This window comes from Pseudorasbora parva, chromosome 7 (assembly GCF_024679245.1).
Source record: "Pseudorasbora parva isolate DD20220531a chromosome 7, ASM2467924v1, whole genome shotgun sequence".
Lineage (NCBI taxonomy): Eukaryota > Metazoa > Chordata > Actinopteri > Cypriniformes > Gobionidae > Pseudorasbora > Pseudorasbora parva.
Window position 1 is genome coordinate 37,415,830 of NC_090178.1, and position 18,603 is coordinate 37,434,432.

Genomic DNA, 18,603 nt, shown 5'->3' on the forward strand with positions numbered 1-18,603 from the left:
CAATTCCCCAAAGACACCATCAATGAGGAGGTGGTGGAACTCCTCTCGCCATACTTTGACATGGTAGACTATAACATAGAAACAGCCAAGAGAGTGTGCGGCAATGTTGCAGGTCTTTGCTCCTGGACCAAAGCTATGGCTTCCTTCTTCTCTATAAATAAAGAAGTGCTTCCTTTGAAGGTGATTTTTTTCACACGATGCAACCCTGTCAAGTTGTCAATGTTTCTTTACTAACTGGCTATAATTAAAACTGTTAAAACTATGGTTTAATTTATGGATTGTTATTATTATTTGGTTGTTCTTTACATAATTTTGGTCATAATTGTTATAATTCTTTTTTATATAATAATTTAATTTCAATCGGTTGCTTGAAAGCGCCAATGTGTACTTGTAAATCCCAATTTTAGTTGCTGTAACTTCATGTTTGTTTGCATCAGTGGTATACTTCTAATAGAGCTTGACCACCATATATATAATTTCTTTTTTTTTCTTTTCTTTTTTTTTTTTTGGAGGAAACAGATAGAAATTACTGATTTCTCTCATATCCAGGAGCATCTCCAAATATACCATATACCCCCATTCAGTGATGCCAGTAACGCGTTACATAGTAACGCGTTACTCTAATCTGACTACTTTTTCCAGTAACGAGTAATCTAACGCGTTACTATTTCCAAACCAGTAATCAGATTAAAGTTACTTATCCAAGTCACTGTGAGTTACTATTTTAGTCATTTTCCATAGTTAAAAACAACAGCTTATCAAAATTCTCAGCCCGGGGGCTGGAGCCGTGTTTTTTATTTATTTATTTGTTTACATTGTTACAGCCATTAAAATAGTTCAGTTTTGTTTTTAATGTCAAAGTAGTTATTTTTCGTTTCGTTTTTTTATTATTCTAATTTAGAAAATGTTCAGAGCAATTTTTTGTTTGTTAAATTAAAGTTTATATAGGCAAGACAATTCAAGAGTTGGTTTGAGAGACTAGGCTATTAAACATGCGGTTAACTCACTGGGTCGTCACATAAAAAAATTAAAACTTTAATTTAACAAACAAAATTTGCTCTAAACATTTTTCTAAATGAACTTAAAAAATAAACGAAACGAAATATAACTACTTTGACATTAAAAACAAAGTAGGCTAGTTATTATACCACCACAAAGGCATTTTTGACGAGCTGGCAGGCTGATAGATTAGCCTACTGCTCGCAACGGCGCTCAAAAAAACCGAAACGGGCTACACAATCTAAAGAAACAAAAAAAAGTACATGCAGGTTGTCTTATAGCCCACCTTACACTTCAGCAAAATTAATATAAATCCGATCTTCAATTCCCGCAGTATATGCTCATTTAACGGAGTTCACATCAAAGCAAAAGATTCTAGCATTTTATTCAGCAGCTCATTTCAAATTCAAAGATCGCAATATGAGAGAGCGTGACCTAAGCACTGGTAAGATCATTAGTCTCATTAATTTATACTGAAGATGATTGTGTTTTGTGTGACTTATTTTAAAGTTTCATTTACGGCCATTTGCGTTGGCTTGCTTTACTCATTTGCAGCGATGTTGCAGTAGCACCATCATATCTATCTGACTACAACATTACACGCTCTCACACATTTATTTTTTAATTATTTGCCAGGAGTAAAATTTACACATGTGGTTTAAACAACCAGATATATTTACATTTGTCCGGTTTAGTTTGAAATGCTTTCATGCACCTTCTGAATTGGTTTGTTTGAGTGATCGGAATTAAATACGTCTCGAAAGACTCTCGGAAGGCATTTAGGCCTACTCCTGGTCATTTCGCAATCAGATAGATACCTGTTTAGAGAAAATGAATGAAGGAACCAGTTGTAAAAAGGCCATAACTCTAGCAGCTGCACTGAAGAAACGGACTCTTTAACCCTGCGCAAGCCATATCTTGACAGTGGCGCAAGCTATCATGGTCTCATGTTGTTTCCACCAGCACATCTCATTGTTCATTTTAATTATTAAAATAAATATAAAACGAAGGAGAAGCCTAAAAAGGGGGCGTAAAAAAGTCGGGGCCGTCAGTCTCGGGCATAAATGCAATAAAGTGTGTTGCCAAAAACGGTTGTCATTTCTATTTTGAGACGGCAGGGGTGTTGTCGGCAACTGCTGAATGTAACTAATAAAGTAACTTGTAATCTAACTTAGTTACTTTTAAAATCAAGTAATCTGTAAAGTAACTAAGTTACTTTTTAAAGGAGTAATCAGTAATCAGTAATCAGATTACTTTTTCAAAGTAACTGTGGCAACACTGCCCCCATTCCCTAAATACTTTATTTCTACAGACTAGTTATAGCAAGTCACTTTTAAAAATCAACTTAATGCTTAACTTTTCAGATGCAAAGGTGCACAAGTATGATCATTCTGTTTTTTGTTTTGTTTTGTTATTTCATGATGAATACTGAAAATTATACAAAAGAAAAACATTTTCAAAATTAAATCCTTAATCCAAATGAATGTATGCAATTTGGATTCATAAACTGATTTTAATGCAAAAGTCAGCATTCTGAGGCTCTTAAATGTAAAACATAACAATAAAACACTCAGGACTCCATAGTGTGACTGTGACCATTTAGACACAAATGCTGTGTGCACCTGTGAAAAAATTAATCAAAATAAAATGTGTGTTCAAATGATGTCTTGTTTCCTATTAGAATTCCTTGCTGTACCTGCAGTTTTCTAGGACCTGGATCATTTACAACTCTCTCTTTCTCCATCACCCTCAGGCTAATCTGGCAGTGCAGGAGAACAGGCTGGCCATAGCTAATGTTGACCTCCAGACAGCCCAAGCAGAACTGGATGCTAAGCAAGCAGAGCTGGATGTAGTTCAGGCTGAGTATGAAAAGGCCATGATGGAGAAACAGGTAACCACTGTGTTAGATTAGGGCCGGGGGGTTCTAATGAAGGGATGTCCCCAAATTAAAAACACCTGTATAAACTTATCAAAATCTTCACGATTACTGGATAATTCTAGACAGGTGTGTTGGGGCAGGTTGGCGATAAACCAGAGATTGTCTTATTATAGGGAGAGGAGATGGTCTGTATCGCTTACCATTGGAGAAAGCGTAATGACCCAATTTATACTTCTGCATCGAGTGTACGGCGTAGCTACGTCGTAAGCGGTGTGTGTATGGAATTACCTTTGTCTCAATAAAACTGAATGAAACGTTATAAAACTGAATGAAACTTTTTCAGAAACAGAAATCTAATTTTGATCAGAATCAAAAATATGCCATTGCAAAAGAAGAAATACACATTGAAAATGAAGAAAATGAACTCAGTCTCACAATTGTAACAGGATATTCAGTATGCTTCATTCTTTGATAATGTTTTTCAAAGATTCGTTTTCTCAAATCGTGGATTGTGAATGCATTGCCAAAGATTTCCCTTACGTTTCTCAGTTTTTTGTTTGCTGTTTTGACACAAACCTCTCGTGGGGGCGGGCTTAACAGTGATCTACTCTGATTGGATTAAAAGCTTTTGATGGACAGGTGGAATCATCTTCATCATCTTCTTCACCTGCTTGTTCTTCAAGGCAGCAATAAGTTTGTGTTATTGAAGTAACCGATAATATCGATAAAAGTTGTATCCATGTACAGTTTGCAACAGTTCTGGCTTTATTTGACACATTAATTATTTAAAAACGTTTTATCAACAGTGGCGTAACTTTGTTTTAAAAAGTAGGTGGGACGTGTGTGTGTGTGTGTGTGTGTGTGTGTGGGGGGGGGGGGGGTATTAAGATGTCCAGAAATCAATTCAATAGTTCATTTATTAGCTAATATAAACCTAATGTTTAATTCTTGCATGTATACTGAATATTATCAGTGGTTGTATATCCACTGAAGAGCAGGGGACAGTTTTTTTAATGCATTGTATTTCATGATTTCACCAAAAGAAAGTCTCTGCAACAGCGTTAAGCGATTAAAGAGCTCGTCTGTGTGTAGACTGTACATGCACACGCCACTGAAAACAGCAACGAGCACCAGATCGCCTCTTATATAACAAACATATGATGCAGTTTTGTTTGTTTTAGTTATGTTCATCCATGCAACAAGATGTTTCAATGTTTCAAAAAGTGGTGGGGACATGTCCCACCCACAAATTACGCCTATGTATATCAATAACCCGCAACGAACTGCACACTGTACATGGATACAACTTTTTTCGATATTATTGGTTACTTAAATAACACAAACGTATTGCTGCCTTGAAGAAGATGCCGCCGTTCCATGTCTCTCCTGAGAGCTCATCTTTACGAACTAATACAAAGCACTGCGAGATCATTCCACCTGTCCATCAAAAGCTCTTTATCCAATCAGAGTAGATCACTGTTAAGCCCGCCCCCACGAGAGGTTTGTGTCAAAACTGCAAACAAAAAACTGAGAAATGTAAGGGAAATCTTTGGCAATGCATTCACAATCAACAATTTGCGAAAACGAATCTTTGAAAATCATTAACAAAGAATGAAGCATACTGAATATTGTGTGTTTTTCTTCTTTTGTAATTGCATATTTTGATTTTGAGTTTCGTAAAAAGTTCCGTTCAGTTTTACAAAGTTTCGTTCAGTTTTATTGACACAAAGGTGATTCCATTTGTGTGGCGTGTGTACCCTACGACGCACACCTCTCCAAAAATGTAACAATGCGTCAATTCTACGTGGACTGCAAGCAGCGTGATTGGTCTGCTAGAACCCCTCCCTCAGGTCTATAAATAAATAAATCTGCGATAGGAGTGTGTGTCCAAAAATGATAGTTTCATCCTATATATGCTATATAACAATATTTTGTAGTGCAGAGATTCATGTTAGTGAATAAATACATAGATCTGCTGTGTATAGTTTATTTATTTTCTCATTAAAACCAAAGATGTTAATTAGTGATTCAATATCAAGAACAGGGACACATCACAATGGGGGCATTTCGTTTTGTGATTTCAACGGAATGAATAGTCTCCGCAACAGCAATCGCTAGTCAGTGCACAAGCCACCGATACTAAAAACAGCGGCCACGAGCACTCTTGCTTGATTTCACAAATGCATTCAGTGCCAAATCGCCTCTTATGTTACTCTACTAATCAACTAAAGATGCTTAAAGGGTACTTCAGCGCTGGAAAGATGAATCTGTATTTAAACTGGGTCATTAATGTAGTAGAAATGTGAAATTATTTTTGAATTTTGAATCACAATCATTGGAATATACTCCAGGGTTTCTACTGATATAAAGCCATATGCTAATTGCTAAAGTAACCCTTTAATTTAATCTCATCTGCTGATACTTCAGGTGAATCGAAAACGCATGCAATGAAACTTGCTGCATCCCAATTCGCCTACTTATACTACATCCTAAAAGTATGTACTCTTTTTGTGAAGAAAAAGTACATACTTTTGAGTGTGTAGCAGAAAAGTATGCAAGCTTCAGGACATACTACTTTACCATCTTTAACGGACTCTGTCGCTTAGTTACGAGCATCCCGTCACCGTTTAACTGCCCTGTAAGGCATCGTCAGATTTGTCACAGTTTAAATCCTGTTTCTGTGTTTCTGTGACATCATACACATCACAGTTTTAAGTCAGAATGTCCTGTAAAGAGCACATTCAGGGCTTTGCACAGATACCAAATGTTTGGAGGTTTCACCAGGACAACAACACTTTATTGGTCTTTAAAAATGGCCGACATTAATGTTTAGCACTCTAATGAAAAATATGATTATATTTTGTAATTATAATTTAAATCTGATAAATTTTCAAATTGTTTGTTATAAATCAACATCTCAGGAAAATGTTATGGGGTTTCTAATTAAAAATATGACTTTTTGTTACAAAACAGGGGATTTAGTTGATAAATTTCTACTGTAGTGAACACCAGGACTTTAATCGTGTTTATCATGCATTTTGGAGACAAATTACATATCTAGAGAAATTACATATTTAGAGAAATTACATATCAATATTCCTATGAAATATTACATTTATTATGAAAATGTTGCCAACTATTACTCCCATTATTACACTCCTTTTTTCCATTACATTTTGCACCAAGAACACATTCATATGCAAATTAGATGCAGTAGATCCATTGTATTGAATGGGAAAAAACAAGTATGGACATTTTACCGCATATTGCATAAAGTAAAATGGTATATCAATGCAATCAGTTATATCTTTCATAACATTGTTCAGAATCATCTTTAAACAAGGTTTATTTAAACAAAATCCTGAAACTGTAAATTAAAAATGAATCACATTGTTTTTGCCTATGCAATTTCATGTCATTTCAATTTTTAACAACTGAGTCCTGGTGTCAACTACAGAGGACATATGATATGAATAAAATATAATGTTTCACAAAAAAATGTGTCCATTTGTTTCTTACTCTCCAAACAATGTAATGAAAAATAGAAAATTCAACAAAAAAAAAAGTTAAGCTGTTTCCTCCCAAAAGGAGGAAACATCTTATTCAGTGTAGTGAAGCCTTGACATGCTTTTTAAAATAAAAAAACAGTCCTTGGTCTCCTCTCCTGCGTACTGGCAGCCACAGCATCATCATTAGCTGAAACACTTTTTTGGCTGATGGTTGAAGGCTTGTCATCTAGCGGGTTTTGACTAAACATGCAAGGCGTTCTCCCTCCATGAGCAGGATTAAACACCCCTGGCTTAGAGTCAAATTACTGCATTCACCGCATGTCGTAATTACCGTAATTGTGAAATGACAACACATGACGTTATACTTGGAGTTGTTCATGTCCCCAGACTCAGACAGTGTTTATGGCAACACGGTCAATGGCAATATCATCTAAAGCTACTTCATCATCATGAAAAATAATCTAAAGATAGGAGGGTTTGATCAGTAAACTTAAAAGAAATAAATCACTTCAAAGAAATCACTGACAACGTGTTTGTTGATGTTCTTTTTTGCCATAAATTCCAGCTGTAGCCCAAAGAAAATTAAACACAATCCAGATTTTTCCAATTAACTCTATGTTTATTCTGTGCAAAATTGTGAATCAGCTGTCATTTAGTGCCTGAAGTAAATACCCAATCACTCATTAGCATTTTTGAATAAAAATTGTAATTGTAAATAAACCTAGAACCATCTTGCAGATGGTTCAGGCTTGTACTCTGTGTGCCTCTACAAAATTAATACTCACTTTAAAAATGGTTTGAAGCAAACACCAATGTTCCAAATCTCAATGTATAATGAGCCTTCCTAACATTTCATAATTTAGTTGATAATTGTGTGATTAACAGCTTGTGACTGATGGATCCTTTGGGGTTATTTTACGTCAGGCAGGATCATACCTAAGAGAACAGATGGTTTACTTAAATCAGTGATTGAATAAATGTACAAATTGACTTTAAACAGTGTAATTAGTTTACCTAATTTACTGATTTCCACACATAAAGAAGTCAGCACCTGTACCCTTGGAATTAAAATGAAGAAAGGCATGTGCTCTTGACATGTCAGACCCATACTTATATATGTATGCAGGTTTGATTCTGGACAGTATTGTGTCTCATTTCCACTCATTTGACCTTTTATGGTCATATCTAATTAAAAGCAAATGTTAAAATGCAAAAAACAAGCAAAAAACAAAAACAAAACAAAAAAACACTACCTTATAACGTGTGTGTGTGTGTGTGTGTGTGTGTGTGTGTGTGTGTGTGTGTGTGTGTGTGTGTGTGTGTGTGTGTGTGTGTGTGTGTGTGTGTGTGTGTGTGTGTGTGTGTGTGTGTGTGTGTGTGTGTGAGCCTGTTTATGTGGTTTATGAGGACACAAATTTGTATAACTACATGGGTATTACACCGGTATTACACTATAAATGTGGTTTATGAGGACATATCAAATGTCCTCATAATTCAAATGGCCTTAAAAACATATTAAATGATGTTTTTTTTTGAGAAAGTAAAAATGCAGAATGTTTCCTGTGATGGGTAGGTTTAGGGGCAGGGGCAGTGTAAGGGGATAGAAAATACGGTTTGTACAGAATAAAAACCATTACGCCTATGGAGAGTCCCTGTAAACCAGATAGACCAACGTGTGTGTGTGTGTTTGTGTGTGTGTGTGTGTGTGTGTGTGTGTGTGTGTGTGTGTGTGTGTGTGTGTGTGTGTGTGTGTGTGTGTGTGTGTGTGTGTGTGTGTGTGTGTGTGTGTGTGTGTGTGTGTGTGTGTGTGTGTGTGTGTGTGTGTGTGTGTGTGTTAGGATTTAAGAGATAAGCTAGTGTCATGTTGGGTCTCACTTATGAAATTTAAAGTAGCAAATATAAAGTAACAATTTGATAAAGCAACAATTTGCTTTAAGGTTTTTAATGGGTTAAGTTTTTTTTTTTTTTTTTTTTTTAAATAACATCCATACAATCTTTATATATTACCTGACACTATCTAATATCACTAAAATACGTGCACTGAGAAACCACACCTGTCTATTAAATGATAAGGCAACATTAATTTTGTTAGGTCACATTAAATGACACTCAATTGAATTGACACTCTTACTCTGATAAGAGTCAATAAATGTGAACAAGCACACAGCTGCACAGTGACAGATTTCTTTTTTTTCTTTTTTTTCTTACCTCCTCTTTTTCTTTCTTAGACTTTACTAGAGGATGCAGAACGCTGTCGACACAAGATGCAAACGGCCTCTAGTCTGATCAGCGGGCTGGCAGGAGAGAAGGAGCGTTGGACACAGCTCAGTAAAGAGTTTGCTGCTCAGACCAAACGACTAGTTGGTGAGTTATTACATAAGATATGTCTAATCACCAAAAAAAAAAAAAAAAAAAGTCACTTTGAGAATTAATTTTCTTATATTACTGTAGGCCAAATTTAAAATTAAGGATTTGAACAAACCTTTAACATAATTAATACACTTTTGTAATGCAATCTGAACCATTTCAAGCAATAAATCAACTTTATTTATATAGCGCTTTTACAGTGACGATTGTTTCAAAGCAGCTTCACAGTGTCAAACAGGACAATATTGCAACAAAATTTAATTTGGCTGTAAAGTCGTTCTGGAGAAAACAGTGATGTTATCAGCTTATTTTAATTTATTATAGACCGACAATGTTGGCAGATCAGTATTATAGTTTATAGAATTAAATAAGACTTAATTAATTAATTTTATTTGTATATTTAGTTGAATAATTTGGATCATAATTTTAGTGTCCCCAACTGAGCAAGCCAAGCCAAAGTGGCAAGGATTCAAAACTCCATCAGGGCAAGATGGAGAAAAATAAACCTTGGGAGAAACCAGACTCAGTCAGGGTGCCAGTTCTCCTCTAGCCTAATATCAAACAGTGTATGGTTATTCTGGCAACCTTACAGATCAGAAATCATATTATATGATTACCCATATCTGGGTATCACGCAAGAGACGCAAGAATATATATAAGAAAATATACATTTTTAATTTAATTTATAATTATACATTTCCCATTTTCAGGCGATGTGCTGATGGCTACAGCATTCCTTTCCTACTCAGGGCCTTTTAACCAAGAGTTCCGCAATCACCTTCTCATTGATTGGCAGAGAGAAATGAAGTCCCGCCGAATTCCTTTTAGGACCAATCTGAATCTCACTGAGATGTTGATTGATGCTCCCACAGTAAGTGAATGGAACCTACAGGGGCTGCCCAATGACGACCTGTCCATCCAGAATGGGATTATTGTTACAAAAGCTGCAAGATTTCCCCTGCTGATCGATCCCCAGACCCAGGGAAAGATCTGGATCAAGAACAAAGAATCCAAGAATGAGCTTCAGGTGAACACTCAAAATGAATGACTTGTACATAACAATCTAATTGTGCAAAATGTGTTTCATCAGTGTTCATCATTATTAAATTGGTAGTGTACACATGTCAAGCTACTAATTTATTGTAAGTAGCCTGTAGCTAAAACCAAGCTACCTATCTAAAAAAGGAGTAAGTCTTTAAAAATGACTAAATTGAAATACATTTGTTGAACAGCAGCATGTATTGCTAAGATATAAAAAGTTACACAGACATCCAGTTTGTCATTCTACTTAGTCAAAGTGTTGCTATTAAAAAGTATTAATATGATAACTTGATACTTAAAACATATACAGATTTAAAAGTTCAAAACTTATTCTCATGAATCATGATGAAATCTAATTGAACAAGCACAGCTTGTATTGATGCATGGTTTCTTTTTAAGATGTCAGACAGATTTTTCAATGGCATGACCTCATAACAAATCACCTCCTCCCCTCTGGTAATAGCTTTCCCCAGTAACAGAACTTGAGCTGGGTCAGTAATGAGGTCCTGCTGTTTTCACAGATCACTTCACTTAATCACAAGTACTTCAGAAACCATCTAGAGGACAGTTTATCTCTAGGGCGTCCCCTACTCATAGAGGATGTCGGGGAGGAATTGGATCCTGCCCTGGACAATGTCCTGGAGAAGAACTTCATTAAGACTGGGTCCACATATAAGGTATTGTTAAAGGAGTTCAATAAGCAAGAGTTTAAGTGTAGAAGAGTTTGATCTCCAGGGGTTCGCAATCAACATTTTCTAAATATTTGTTGCACCCTTTTCACTGACTTATTTGAAAGAGTTTCAGGTTTAATTTTGTGTCACGACAAAGGGCTTCATTACTAAAACTTTCAGAAATACACAAGTAAATTTGAGTAATTTGCGAGTAAAATGGACCTTTGCGAAAACTGTCCTCCGGATTCATGAACACTTTCATGGATTCTGTAGTTTAGCATATGTATATTAATGCATTTCAAAGATTTGTAAGTAGGGCACACATGCATCATTTACTATGAGCTACAACTACGTGTCCGGTATGCTGTGGAACCTTCTGGGACTTCCTTCTTATAGCAATACATATATGCATATAGCAATAAATATTCAATTTATGTCCACTAAAGCATTTTTAGGCTGCTAAAAAATGGCCAGCTGGTGGTGCTTTAAAGCGCAGCACTTTACTTTGGTTGTTATGATGTAAAATATCCATAGTAGAAATGTGTTACTAGTATCTCATTTTGAAGAATATTACTGAATACAACAATGCAGTAACCAGCAATATTAACCTATCCATTGTTGTTCAGTCGTTGTACAAGTAGGATGATTGGTCAGTGTAGTATTTGTCCCACCCCTCCTGTGATTGGATGACTGGGTAAAAAGTGACAATAAAGAGTGCTCCCTATTACCCAAAGTTGAACAGTTAAAAAAAAAGACAGAGCAAATCAACTCGTGAAATATTATTATGGTACACAGTGCCTCAAAATGCAATTTCATCAGTTTGCCTAAATTAGAACACAGACCATTAAAATGTTTTACGCACCATTTACACTTGGTAGGAAGCAGGTGTAAATGTATTTTGTACCAGCTAGTATTTCAAAAATACAGACATTTTTGTGAATCCGAAAATTCTGAGTCAGAGCGGCTTTACGAACGATTTACACAAACATTTGTTCTGCTTGTTTCATAAATGAGTTAATTAAGTATTTGCATGTATTTTCTCTTGTATCAAAATATTGTCTATGCTTGTGATTAAATGGGAGCATTGTCATTAAAGGGAATATCATTGTCCTCAGCCCTTCCGCTGATCGACCCCTCCTCCCACAAAAAAAAAAAACACACACAAAAACAACTATTTTTTATATAATACATGTCATATTTATCATAACTATTTTGCTGGCAAATGAGCAAGATTGCTTTGCGTAATAATAAAAAAACATCTGTATTTTTACAGAGCCTCCGCTCCTTCTCATTATTTTCAAAGCTAAATTATAGAGAAAACAAATTGAAAATGCATTAACATCCTGTCCTTGGAAAGATATCCAAGGCATACAAAATCATAGACAAGCAGACAGAAAATGAAGTGCTGTTTCAGTTAATGGTCGAGCTGCTTGAGCCGTTTACTGATAGTGTGGGACACTACTATAAGTCACATTCGTGGTCTTTGGGCATCTTCTCTTGATCTCACTATCGAAAATCCAGTCGTTTGAAAAATGTGGTGCTGCTTCATCGTCATACAGCAGCTGCTTCACACGTTCAAAAAAAGAAGTGGAAATAGCAAGCAGCGGCAAGAGCTGTGATAGGTTAACTGCTCGGCTCTATTAATACAAAGGTGCAAACACCTGATCACACATTTTTTATAGCAGAGACCGAATGGGAGACATTGACGTCGCTTTATCCTCGTCAAACCTCTGCATAATTACATCACAACCCTTTGCAGACTATTTCCGCTAATTGGCACAGAAATAAAATTAGTTACTCCCTGTTGAGAAAATCACCATATTATTTTCAACAACTTCACCAACACCTTTTATGTTAGTAACTTCTCCCCAAGGATCTGTTCAAATGTTTGTTATTCTTTAGAAGCATCTTGAGCTATGGGGCTCTGTCATTCTGTAGTCCAAACTCGTTCCTGGAGGACTGCTCTAGTGTTTCTTTATTCTCCAGATGGTTTCTTGCATTTATTTATGTCAGAGCAACTCTTTACCTGGAGTTTGAATTCTGATCTCTGACTCCTTCATGTCATCAGGTTAAAGTAGGTGATAAAGAAGTGGATGTAATGAAGGGTTTCCGTCTCTATGTGACCACCAAACTGCCCAACCCAGTATACACTCCCGAGATCAGCGCACGGACATCCATTATCGACTTCACCGTTACTATGAGAGGTCTGGAAGATCAGCTACTGGGCAGAGTTATCCTTACTGAGAAACAGGTATGGCCATTTGAACTCAAATGTGCAGAATACAGAGTGGGAATTATCTGAAATGGGCACCATTATACTTTTATAGCTTGGCTTATAAATATTAATTGGGTGATGTAATTTCTGCCTATTAGTGAAACACAGGTAAGTGGCCCCTTCCAAAGTATTACTCACCATTTGAGGATTCGTTCGGGCTTCTGCTTCCTGTTTAAGTCATAATTTTAATTGACCACTTTTTTATTTTTTGTAAGATAAATGCACATATTTGTAGATTAATTGTACTGTAATTTTAGACAATGTAAGCTATGACATGCAATGTGAATTTTAAGCCATGCAAAAAACTATTCAAACCTTCTGGTGGTGCATTCAAAGACATGCTTTAGTATTTAGTAACAGCCTGGTGTTCCTTGTGAAGGTCCCTACAGCCCTAAATGGAAAACAAACAAACAAAGAAACAAAAACATTAACATCCCAGAGATAGTTCTATGAAAGAGCAAGAGTGGGAGAGAGCACTTCTTTCATTTTTTGGGTCACTGGACAAGGAGTGTGAATTGCAAATCTCTGTACTATGAAAGACTGCTAATGTGTTTCTTCTTCAGCACTGCAAAAAAACATTCCCTGCAAAATACTGCTTAATTCTTAATCTATATTTTTGCCATTAGTAAAGTAAAATATCTAATAAAAAAATATCAAGAATATTTTTTTAGAAAGTAACATTTATAATCCAACTATAATAATTATAATTAATAGCAATCTATTAAAGAAAAAACGGAAAATTATTAAAGAATTACTCACCTTCATGATGTTGGACACCCGTAAGACCTTCGTTCATCTTCGGAACAAAAAGAAGATATTTTTGTTGAAAGCTGATGGCTGAGAAAGGCTTCAGAAAGGCCTCCATCGGCATTCAGTACATTCCCACTCACAAGACCCATAAAGGCACTAAAAACATCGATACAAAGTCCATCTCACTACAGTGGCTGTACAATAATATTACAATGCGAAGAAAATAGTTTTTGTGCGCAAAACAAATCTAAATAATTACTTTATCCGCCAAGATATCGTCTTCCTTGTAGGTCTCGTGAACTCACGCGATAGCGTCGCTCCTCCTCTTCTGGGTCATGTATTGGGTCGCGCATGCGTCGAGTTCTCGTCAATAACTTGGTGGATAAAGTCATTATTTAGATTTTTGTGCGTACAATAACTATTTTCGTTGCATTGTAACATTTTTGTACAGCCACTTTAGTGAGATGGACTTTGTATCGATGTGTTTAGTGCCTTTATGGGTCTTGTGAGTGGGAATGTACTCAGCCATCAGTTTTCAACAAAAATATCTTCATTTGTGTTCCGAAGATGAACAAAGGTCTTACGGGTGTCGAACGGCGGTGAGGGTGAGAAATTAGTGCAATATTTTTCATTTTTGGGTGAACTAACCCTTTAAGCAGTTAAAATTTGGGGAATAATGGTGATTCATTTGGATTCAAATGGAGTAACATTTACTAATACATTATTAAAATCTTCTTAACATTAGTTAATGCAGTGTGAACTAAAATGAACAAACCATGAACAGCTGTATTTTTTATTAACTAATGTTAACAAAGATGAACCAATACAGTAACACATCTACTGCTCATGGTTAGTTCATGTTAGTAAATACATTAACTTATGTTAACTAATGACCATTATTCTAAAGTGTTACCCAAATTTTAACTGCTTAGATTAATAGTTAGATAGGGTGAATTCAGGGTGATTGGGACACGTTTTTCCAAGTCATCTGAATGGCAAAAAGTGTCCCAATCATGAGTGTGATGCTTTGGGCAATGTTCTGCTGGGAAAACTTGTCCTGTCAGCCATGTGAATGTTGATTTGACATGTACCACCTACCTAAGCATTGTTGCAGACCATGTTACACCCTTTCATGAAAACGGTATACTCTGGTGGCTGTGGCCTCTTCCAGCAGGATAATGCACTCTGCCACAAAGCAAAAAATATTCAGTAATGGTTTGAGGAGCACAACATTGAGTCTGAGGTATTGCCTTAGCCTCTAAATTCCCCAGATCTCAATCCAATCAAGCATCTGTGGGATGTGCTGAAGAAACAAGTCCAATCCATGGAGCCCTATAAACTATATTTTGTGTGTGCCAATAAGACATGAAGATATTATACATTTTAACATTGTGAATTTTTGGAAAGCTGCTTTTAAACAATACAAATAATTTTGACAGTATTGTTTGTCTGTTTTTTCTTGTTTAGGACTAAATCTAATACATTTTCTCAAAATGATAAGATGAACATATCGTAATTCAAAACAAGTCTTATCATTGCTGGTGTTGCGTGTTTTATGGTGCTTGATATAGAATAAATGTGCATAGCATAGACCTTATTCACCTCAGCGGCATCTTTAATTTTGAAATAAAAGCGCAACTGTGAGGGATACATCTCTTTAGTGGTTTTCCAGCCAACACACCCATGTGGGGCCCAAAGGGGTTGCATATGGGCTGATATCTGGGGCCCAGCTAATTTTGTCCTCAGTTTCCATGGAGGCCCCACGTGGGTTAGCCCAAATGGGTTGATGATGGGTCTCTTGATCGGCTCATACTGGGTAACCCAGGTCACACCCATTTGGGGCCTAAATGGGTCTGCCCATATGTGTTGATGACGGGACCCAGAGAGGTAGGGCTCATAACAAGTATACAGAGATGCTACCATATTTTCTGTTTGGATTACTTTATAGTAAACCCCTAAATACAAACATTAATCTACTAACTACAATAAAATTAACGGTATTCAATAAACAGAAACCAGTAGTTCAGCTTTAGTTTATGCAAAGGTTTATTTGGAATAATTTGAAAATGATGTACTGCATTTACAACTTTATAATACAAAAGTACAGTCTAAGATAATGCATTTCACACACAAATCAAAGACAAACAGTGCAGCTCAACACTCCCCTGTCAGTCAGCGCTCTCCCAACGGCCCTTTGAAAAAGAACAAACAAATAAAAAATAAAATAAAAAAAATAAAAAAATAAAAATCAACCAGTGCCACTTTTTTTCCTTCTTTTTTCTCCACAGTTAAAGCCTTTGGTATCCCAAATCAAGTTGATCTAGATGAAATGCTGAGCAGGGTCAGACAAAAACAGATGGTGAAGAAACAACACACACTAACTGCCAAATAATTTAGAATTAGTCGCCAGCACCACAATTTTCCAGAACTGCAACCTACCTGGAGTCTCTAAAGTCCAAGGTGTCAGGAGCTCAGCGACTTTAGTTTAAGAATCCTAAAAAAATAAAATAACCCACTTAATAAGAAGCACAAGCAGATATGCTGTAAAATACATGGTTCTGGTTTCAAACCTGTCTTGGAGTACCCCCAGACCTGCAGATTTTGTATGTCTCCCTATATTTGACACCAACTTCAGGTTTTGCAGTCTGTACTAATGAGCTCATGAGTTGTATCAGGTGATAGATGAGGGAGACATACAAAATTATATAATTAATTATAAAGTAAAGATCCAGGTGTAACTTACTAAGGACTCAGTATTTCCAAATCCTTCTAAAGACATTACAAATTATTTGGAACAGTACTCTAAAGCAGTGGTTTTCAAACCTGTCCTGGAGGACCACCAGCCCTGCACATTTTGTATGTCTCCAATTTAGTTCTTGCAGTCTCTACTAACGAGCTGATGAGTTGAATCAGGTGTGATAAATGAGGGAGACACACAAAATGTGCAGGGCTGGTGGTCCTCCAGGACAGGTTTGAAAACCACTGCTCTAAAGTTTTACTATTGGATATCTTTTGTGCATTTGTTATTTGACTTATGCATTTGTTATTTGGATAAAGCTCCTCAGATCGCATTGCTCAGTGGAAACGAGTTGTTGTTCGGTGACAAAATAAACATTTATTAAAGATCTATGGAAAATTAAACATGTAAGAATGGAAATATTTCACTCAATGTGCACACTTTTTGAACAAAAGCTAAAATGGTCCCTGTATGGCCTGATCACAAAATAAACATTTTTCTCTGCTTTTGATGCCTGTTACCACTATATGGCAAATTATTTGGTAAAATTGCAATTGTGCTGGCATTTTCAGATTTTAATTAGATTGAAGTCACGTTGTGTTTAAAAGGTCCACTGAAATCAAAATTTAAGTTTTTTATCTCTTTAGTTTTTATCTTTGTGTTAGCCTTAAAGTTATGAATAAGCTGGTATGTTCCAAAACTATGACAAAATTTGCATTTAGGAGATATAAGCATTCAAAATTTACAGTCTCACACTTCTGTTAAAACGAATCTCAGATTTTGCTGACATCACTGCAGACTTCACTTTTTTTGTCAAATGTTCCATCCAATCAAAATGCTCTCTAGAATCTAAAGCCTGCCCCCTACACTGCTGAAGCTGTGGCTGAAATCGGTCAGTTGTTAACACACATTTACTAGTTTCTACATTGTAAAAGGCACATAGCACACTCTATATGTGATAGGAAAGACTCAGTGTAGATATGCTTTCATTTGAGGTGAATAAAATCTGTTTTCACGTTAGTTTTACACACCGCAGCAGCGCACACTCCCCAGCGGCTCTGGTCTAAATTTAGACTACAGACACGAGTGCAGCGCAGATCATATGCGCGAGTCCGCACAGACAACAAACATATTGACCCATTTGAATTCTGCACAGAATTCTGCATTTCAAAGCGATATGGAGGAGATTATGATGGTAAACAGTGTTAGAGGAAACTGGCTTTACCAAACAGAAAGGTCCGCTCTTGGGCTCTAGTCAAACTCTATATTAACAAAACGCTATTGGCTGTTTCAAAAAAGGGGAGGAGCTGCTAACAGCTGAAGCCGTTTCAGGGGAAATTTCGTCAAGACATTGAATAATGCGGCGCGTTTCAAGGCACTTCAGTGGGCCTTTATGTGTCAAAATAACAATACAAATTTATTTCAAGGGTAATATTTGTGTACTATCTAGCCATGTAATCAACCTTTGGAATTGACTGTGTTTGCACTTGTCTTGACTGTGAATGAATTAGACCACTGAGTAGCCCATTTTCAACCCATGTACTCATTTTCCATTTGTGAACCAACTAGGTCCCACATGGGGAGCCCAGCTGGGTTTGCCCATGTAGGACTTACTTAGTTCACTCAAGTGGGCCCCAGATAACGCCCATTTTGAGCCCATGCCTACTCTGTAGCCCATGTTTAATCCATGTGGGCCCCACGTACACATGTTGGCTGGGTTGTAGCCTCATTTAATGTGTTTTTGGATTGTTCTACACAGCAAAAATATATTTCGAATAAAATTCAGTAGACAAAAACCCCAGACAATATGAGCTGTGGAAAATTATGTGATCTAGGAGCTTTATCCAGGTTTTTACAGCGGATGCCATTTACAGTGCAGTAAGTCTATCCCTCACAGTCTCGCTTTTATACCTGTCATGGCGATGCTCTGAATAAGGTCTTTTGGAGCCCAGGGGTACTGTATGTCAAGCTCAAGAAAGACCTGAATCAAAGCAACTGAATCTAGCAATGCTGCACATTGTTATGGAGAATCGCTGTCGTCTTGGCTCATTTCAGCCTAGCACAGCCAGATGGGCTTTGATGGCGCCTTCAGATTCCCAGGTAGAGAAAATTGAGTGCCATTCAGAACATATTCACTGCTGGATATTGATTTGTCAATCAGGAATAAAGGCCTAACACATGTCACCTTTTTTTATTTCGCCTAATAAGAGTACAGATCCACATGCTGTCTAGCCCAGCGCCGATCTGAATTATAATAGCTTCAGTCTAGTAAGACATTTCTGCCTGATGGAAAACTGTATTTTAAACTAATAATATCAAAAAGGGACATTTGGACAGCAATAAAATGGAGCTAATCGAGCAAAATTGAATGCATA

At 36.5% G+C, this 18,603-nt stretch overlaps 1 protein-coding gene across 2 annotated transcripts in view; it reads left to right on the plus strand.

Annotated features, from left to right (window-relative positions):
• dnah5 (dynein, axonemal, heavy chain 5) overlaps positions 1-18,603 on the plus strand; it is a 192,315-nt gene that overhangs the window by 124,377 nt on the left and 49,335 nt on the right. For both annotated transcript variants that reach the window (XM_067449223.1, XM_067449224.1), the window contains 6 exons: positions 1-180; positions 2,753-2,890; positions 8,616-8,751; positions 9,465-9,781; positions 10,317-10,472; positions 12,535-12,717. In XM_067449223.1, the coding sequence (XP_067305324.1) occupies positions 1-180; positions 2,753-2,890; positions 8,616-8,751; positions 9,465-9,781; positions 10,317-10,472; positions 12,535-12,717 (1,110 nt within the window). The remainder of the gene's footprint in view (positions 181-2,752; positions 2,891-8,615; positions 8,752-9,464; positions 9,782-10,316; positions 10,473-12,534; positions 12,718-18,603) is intronic.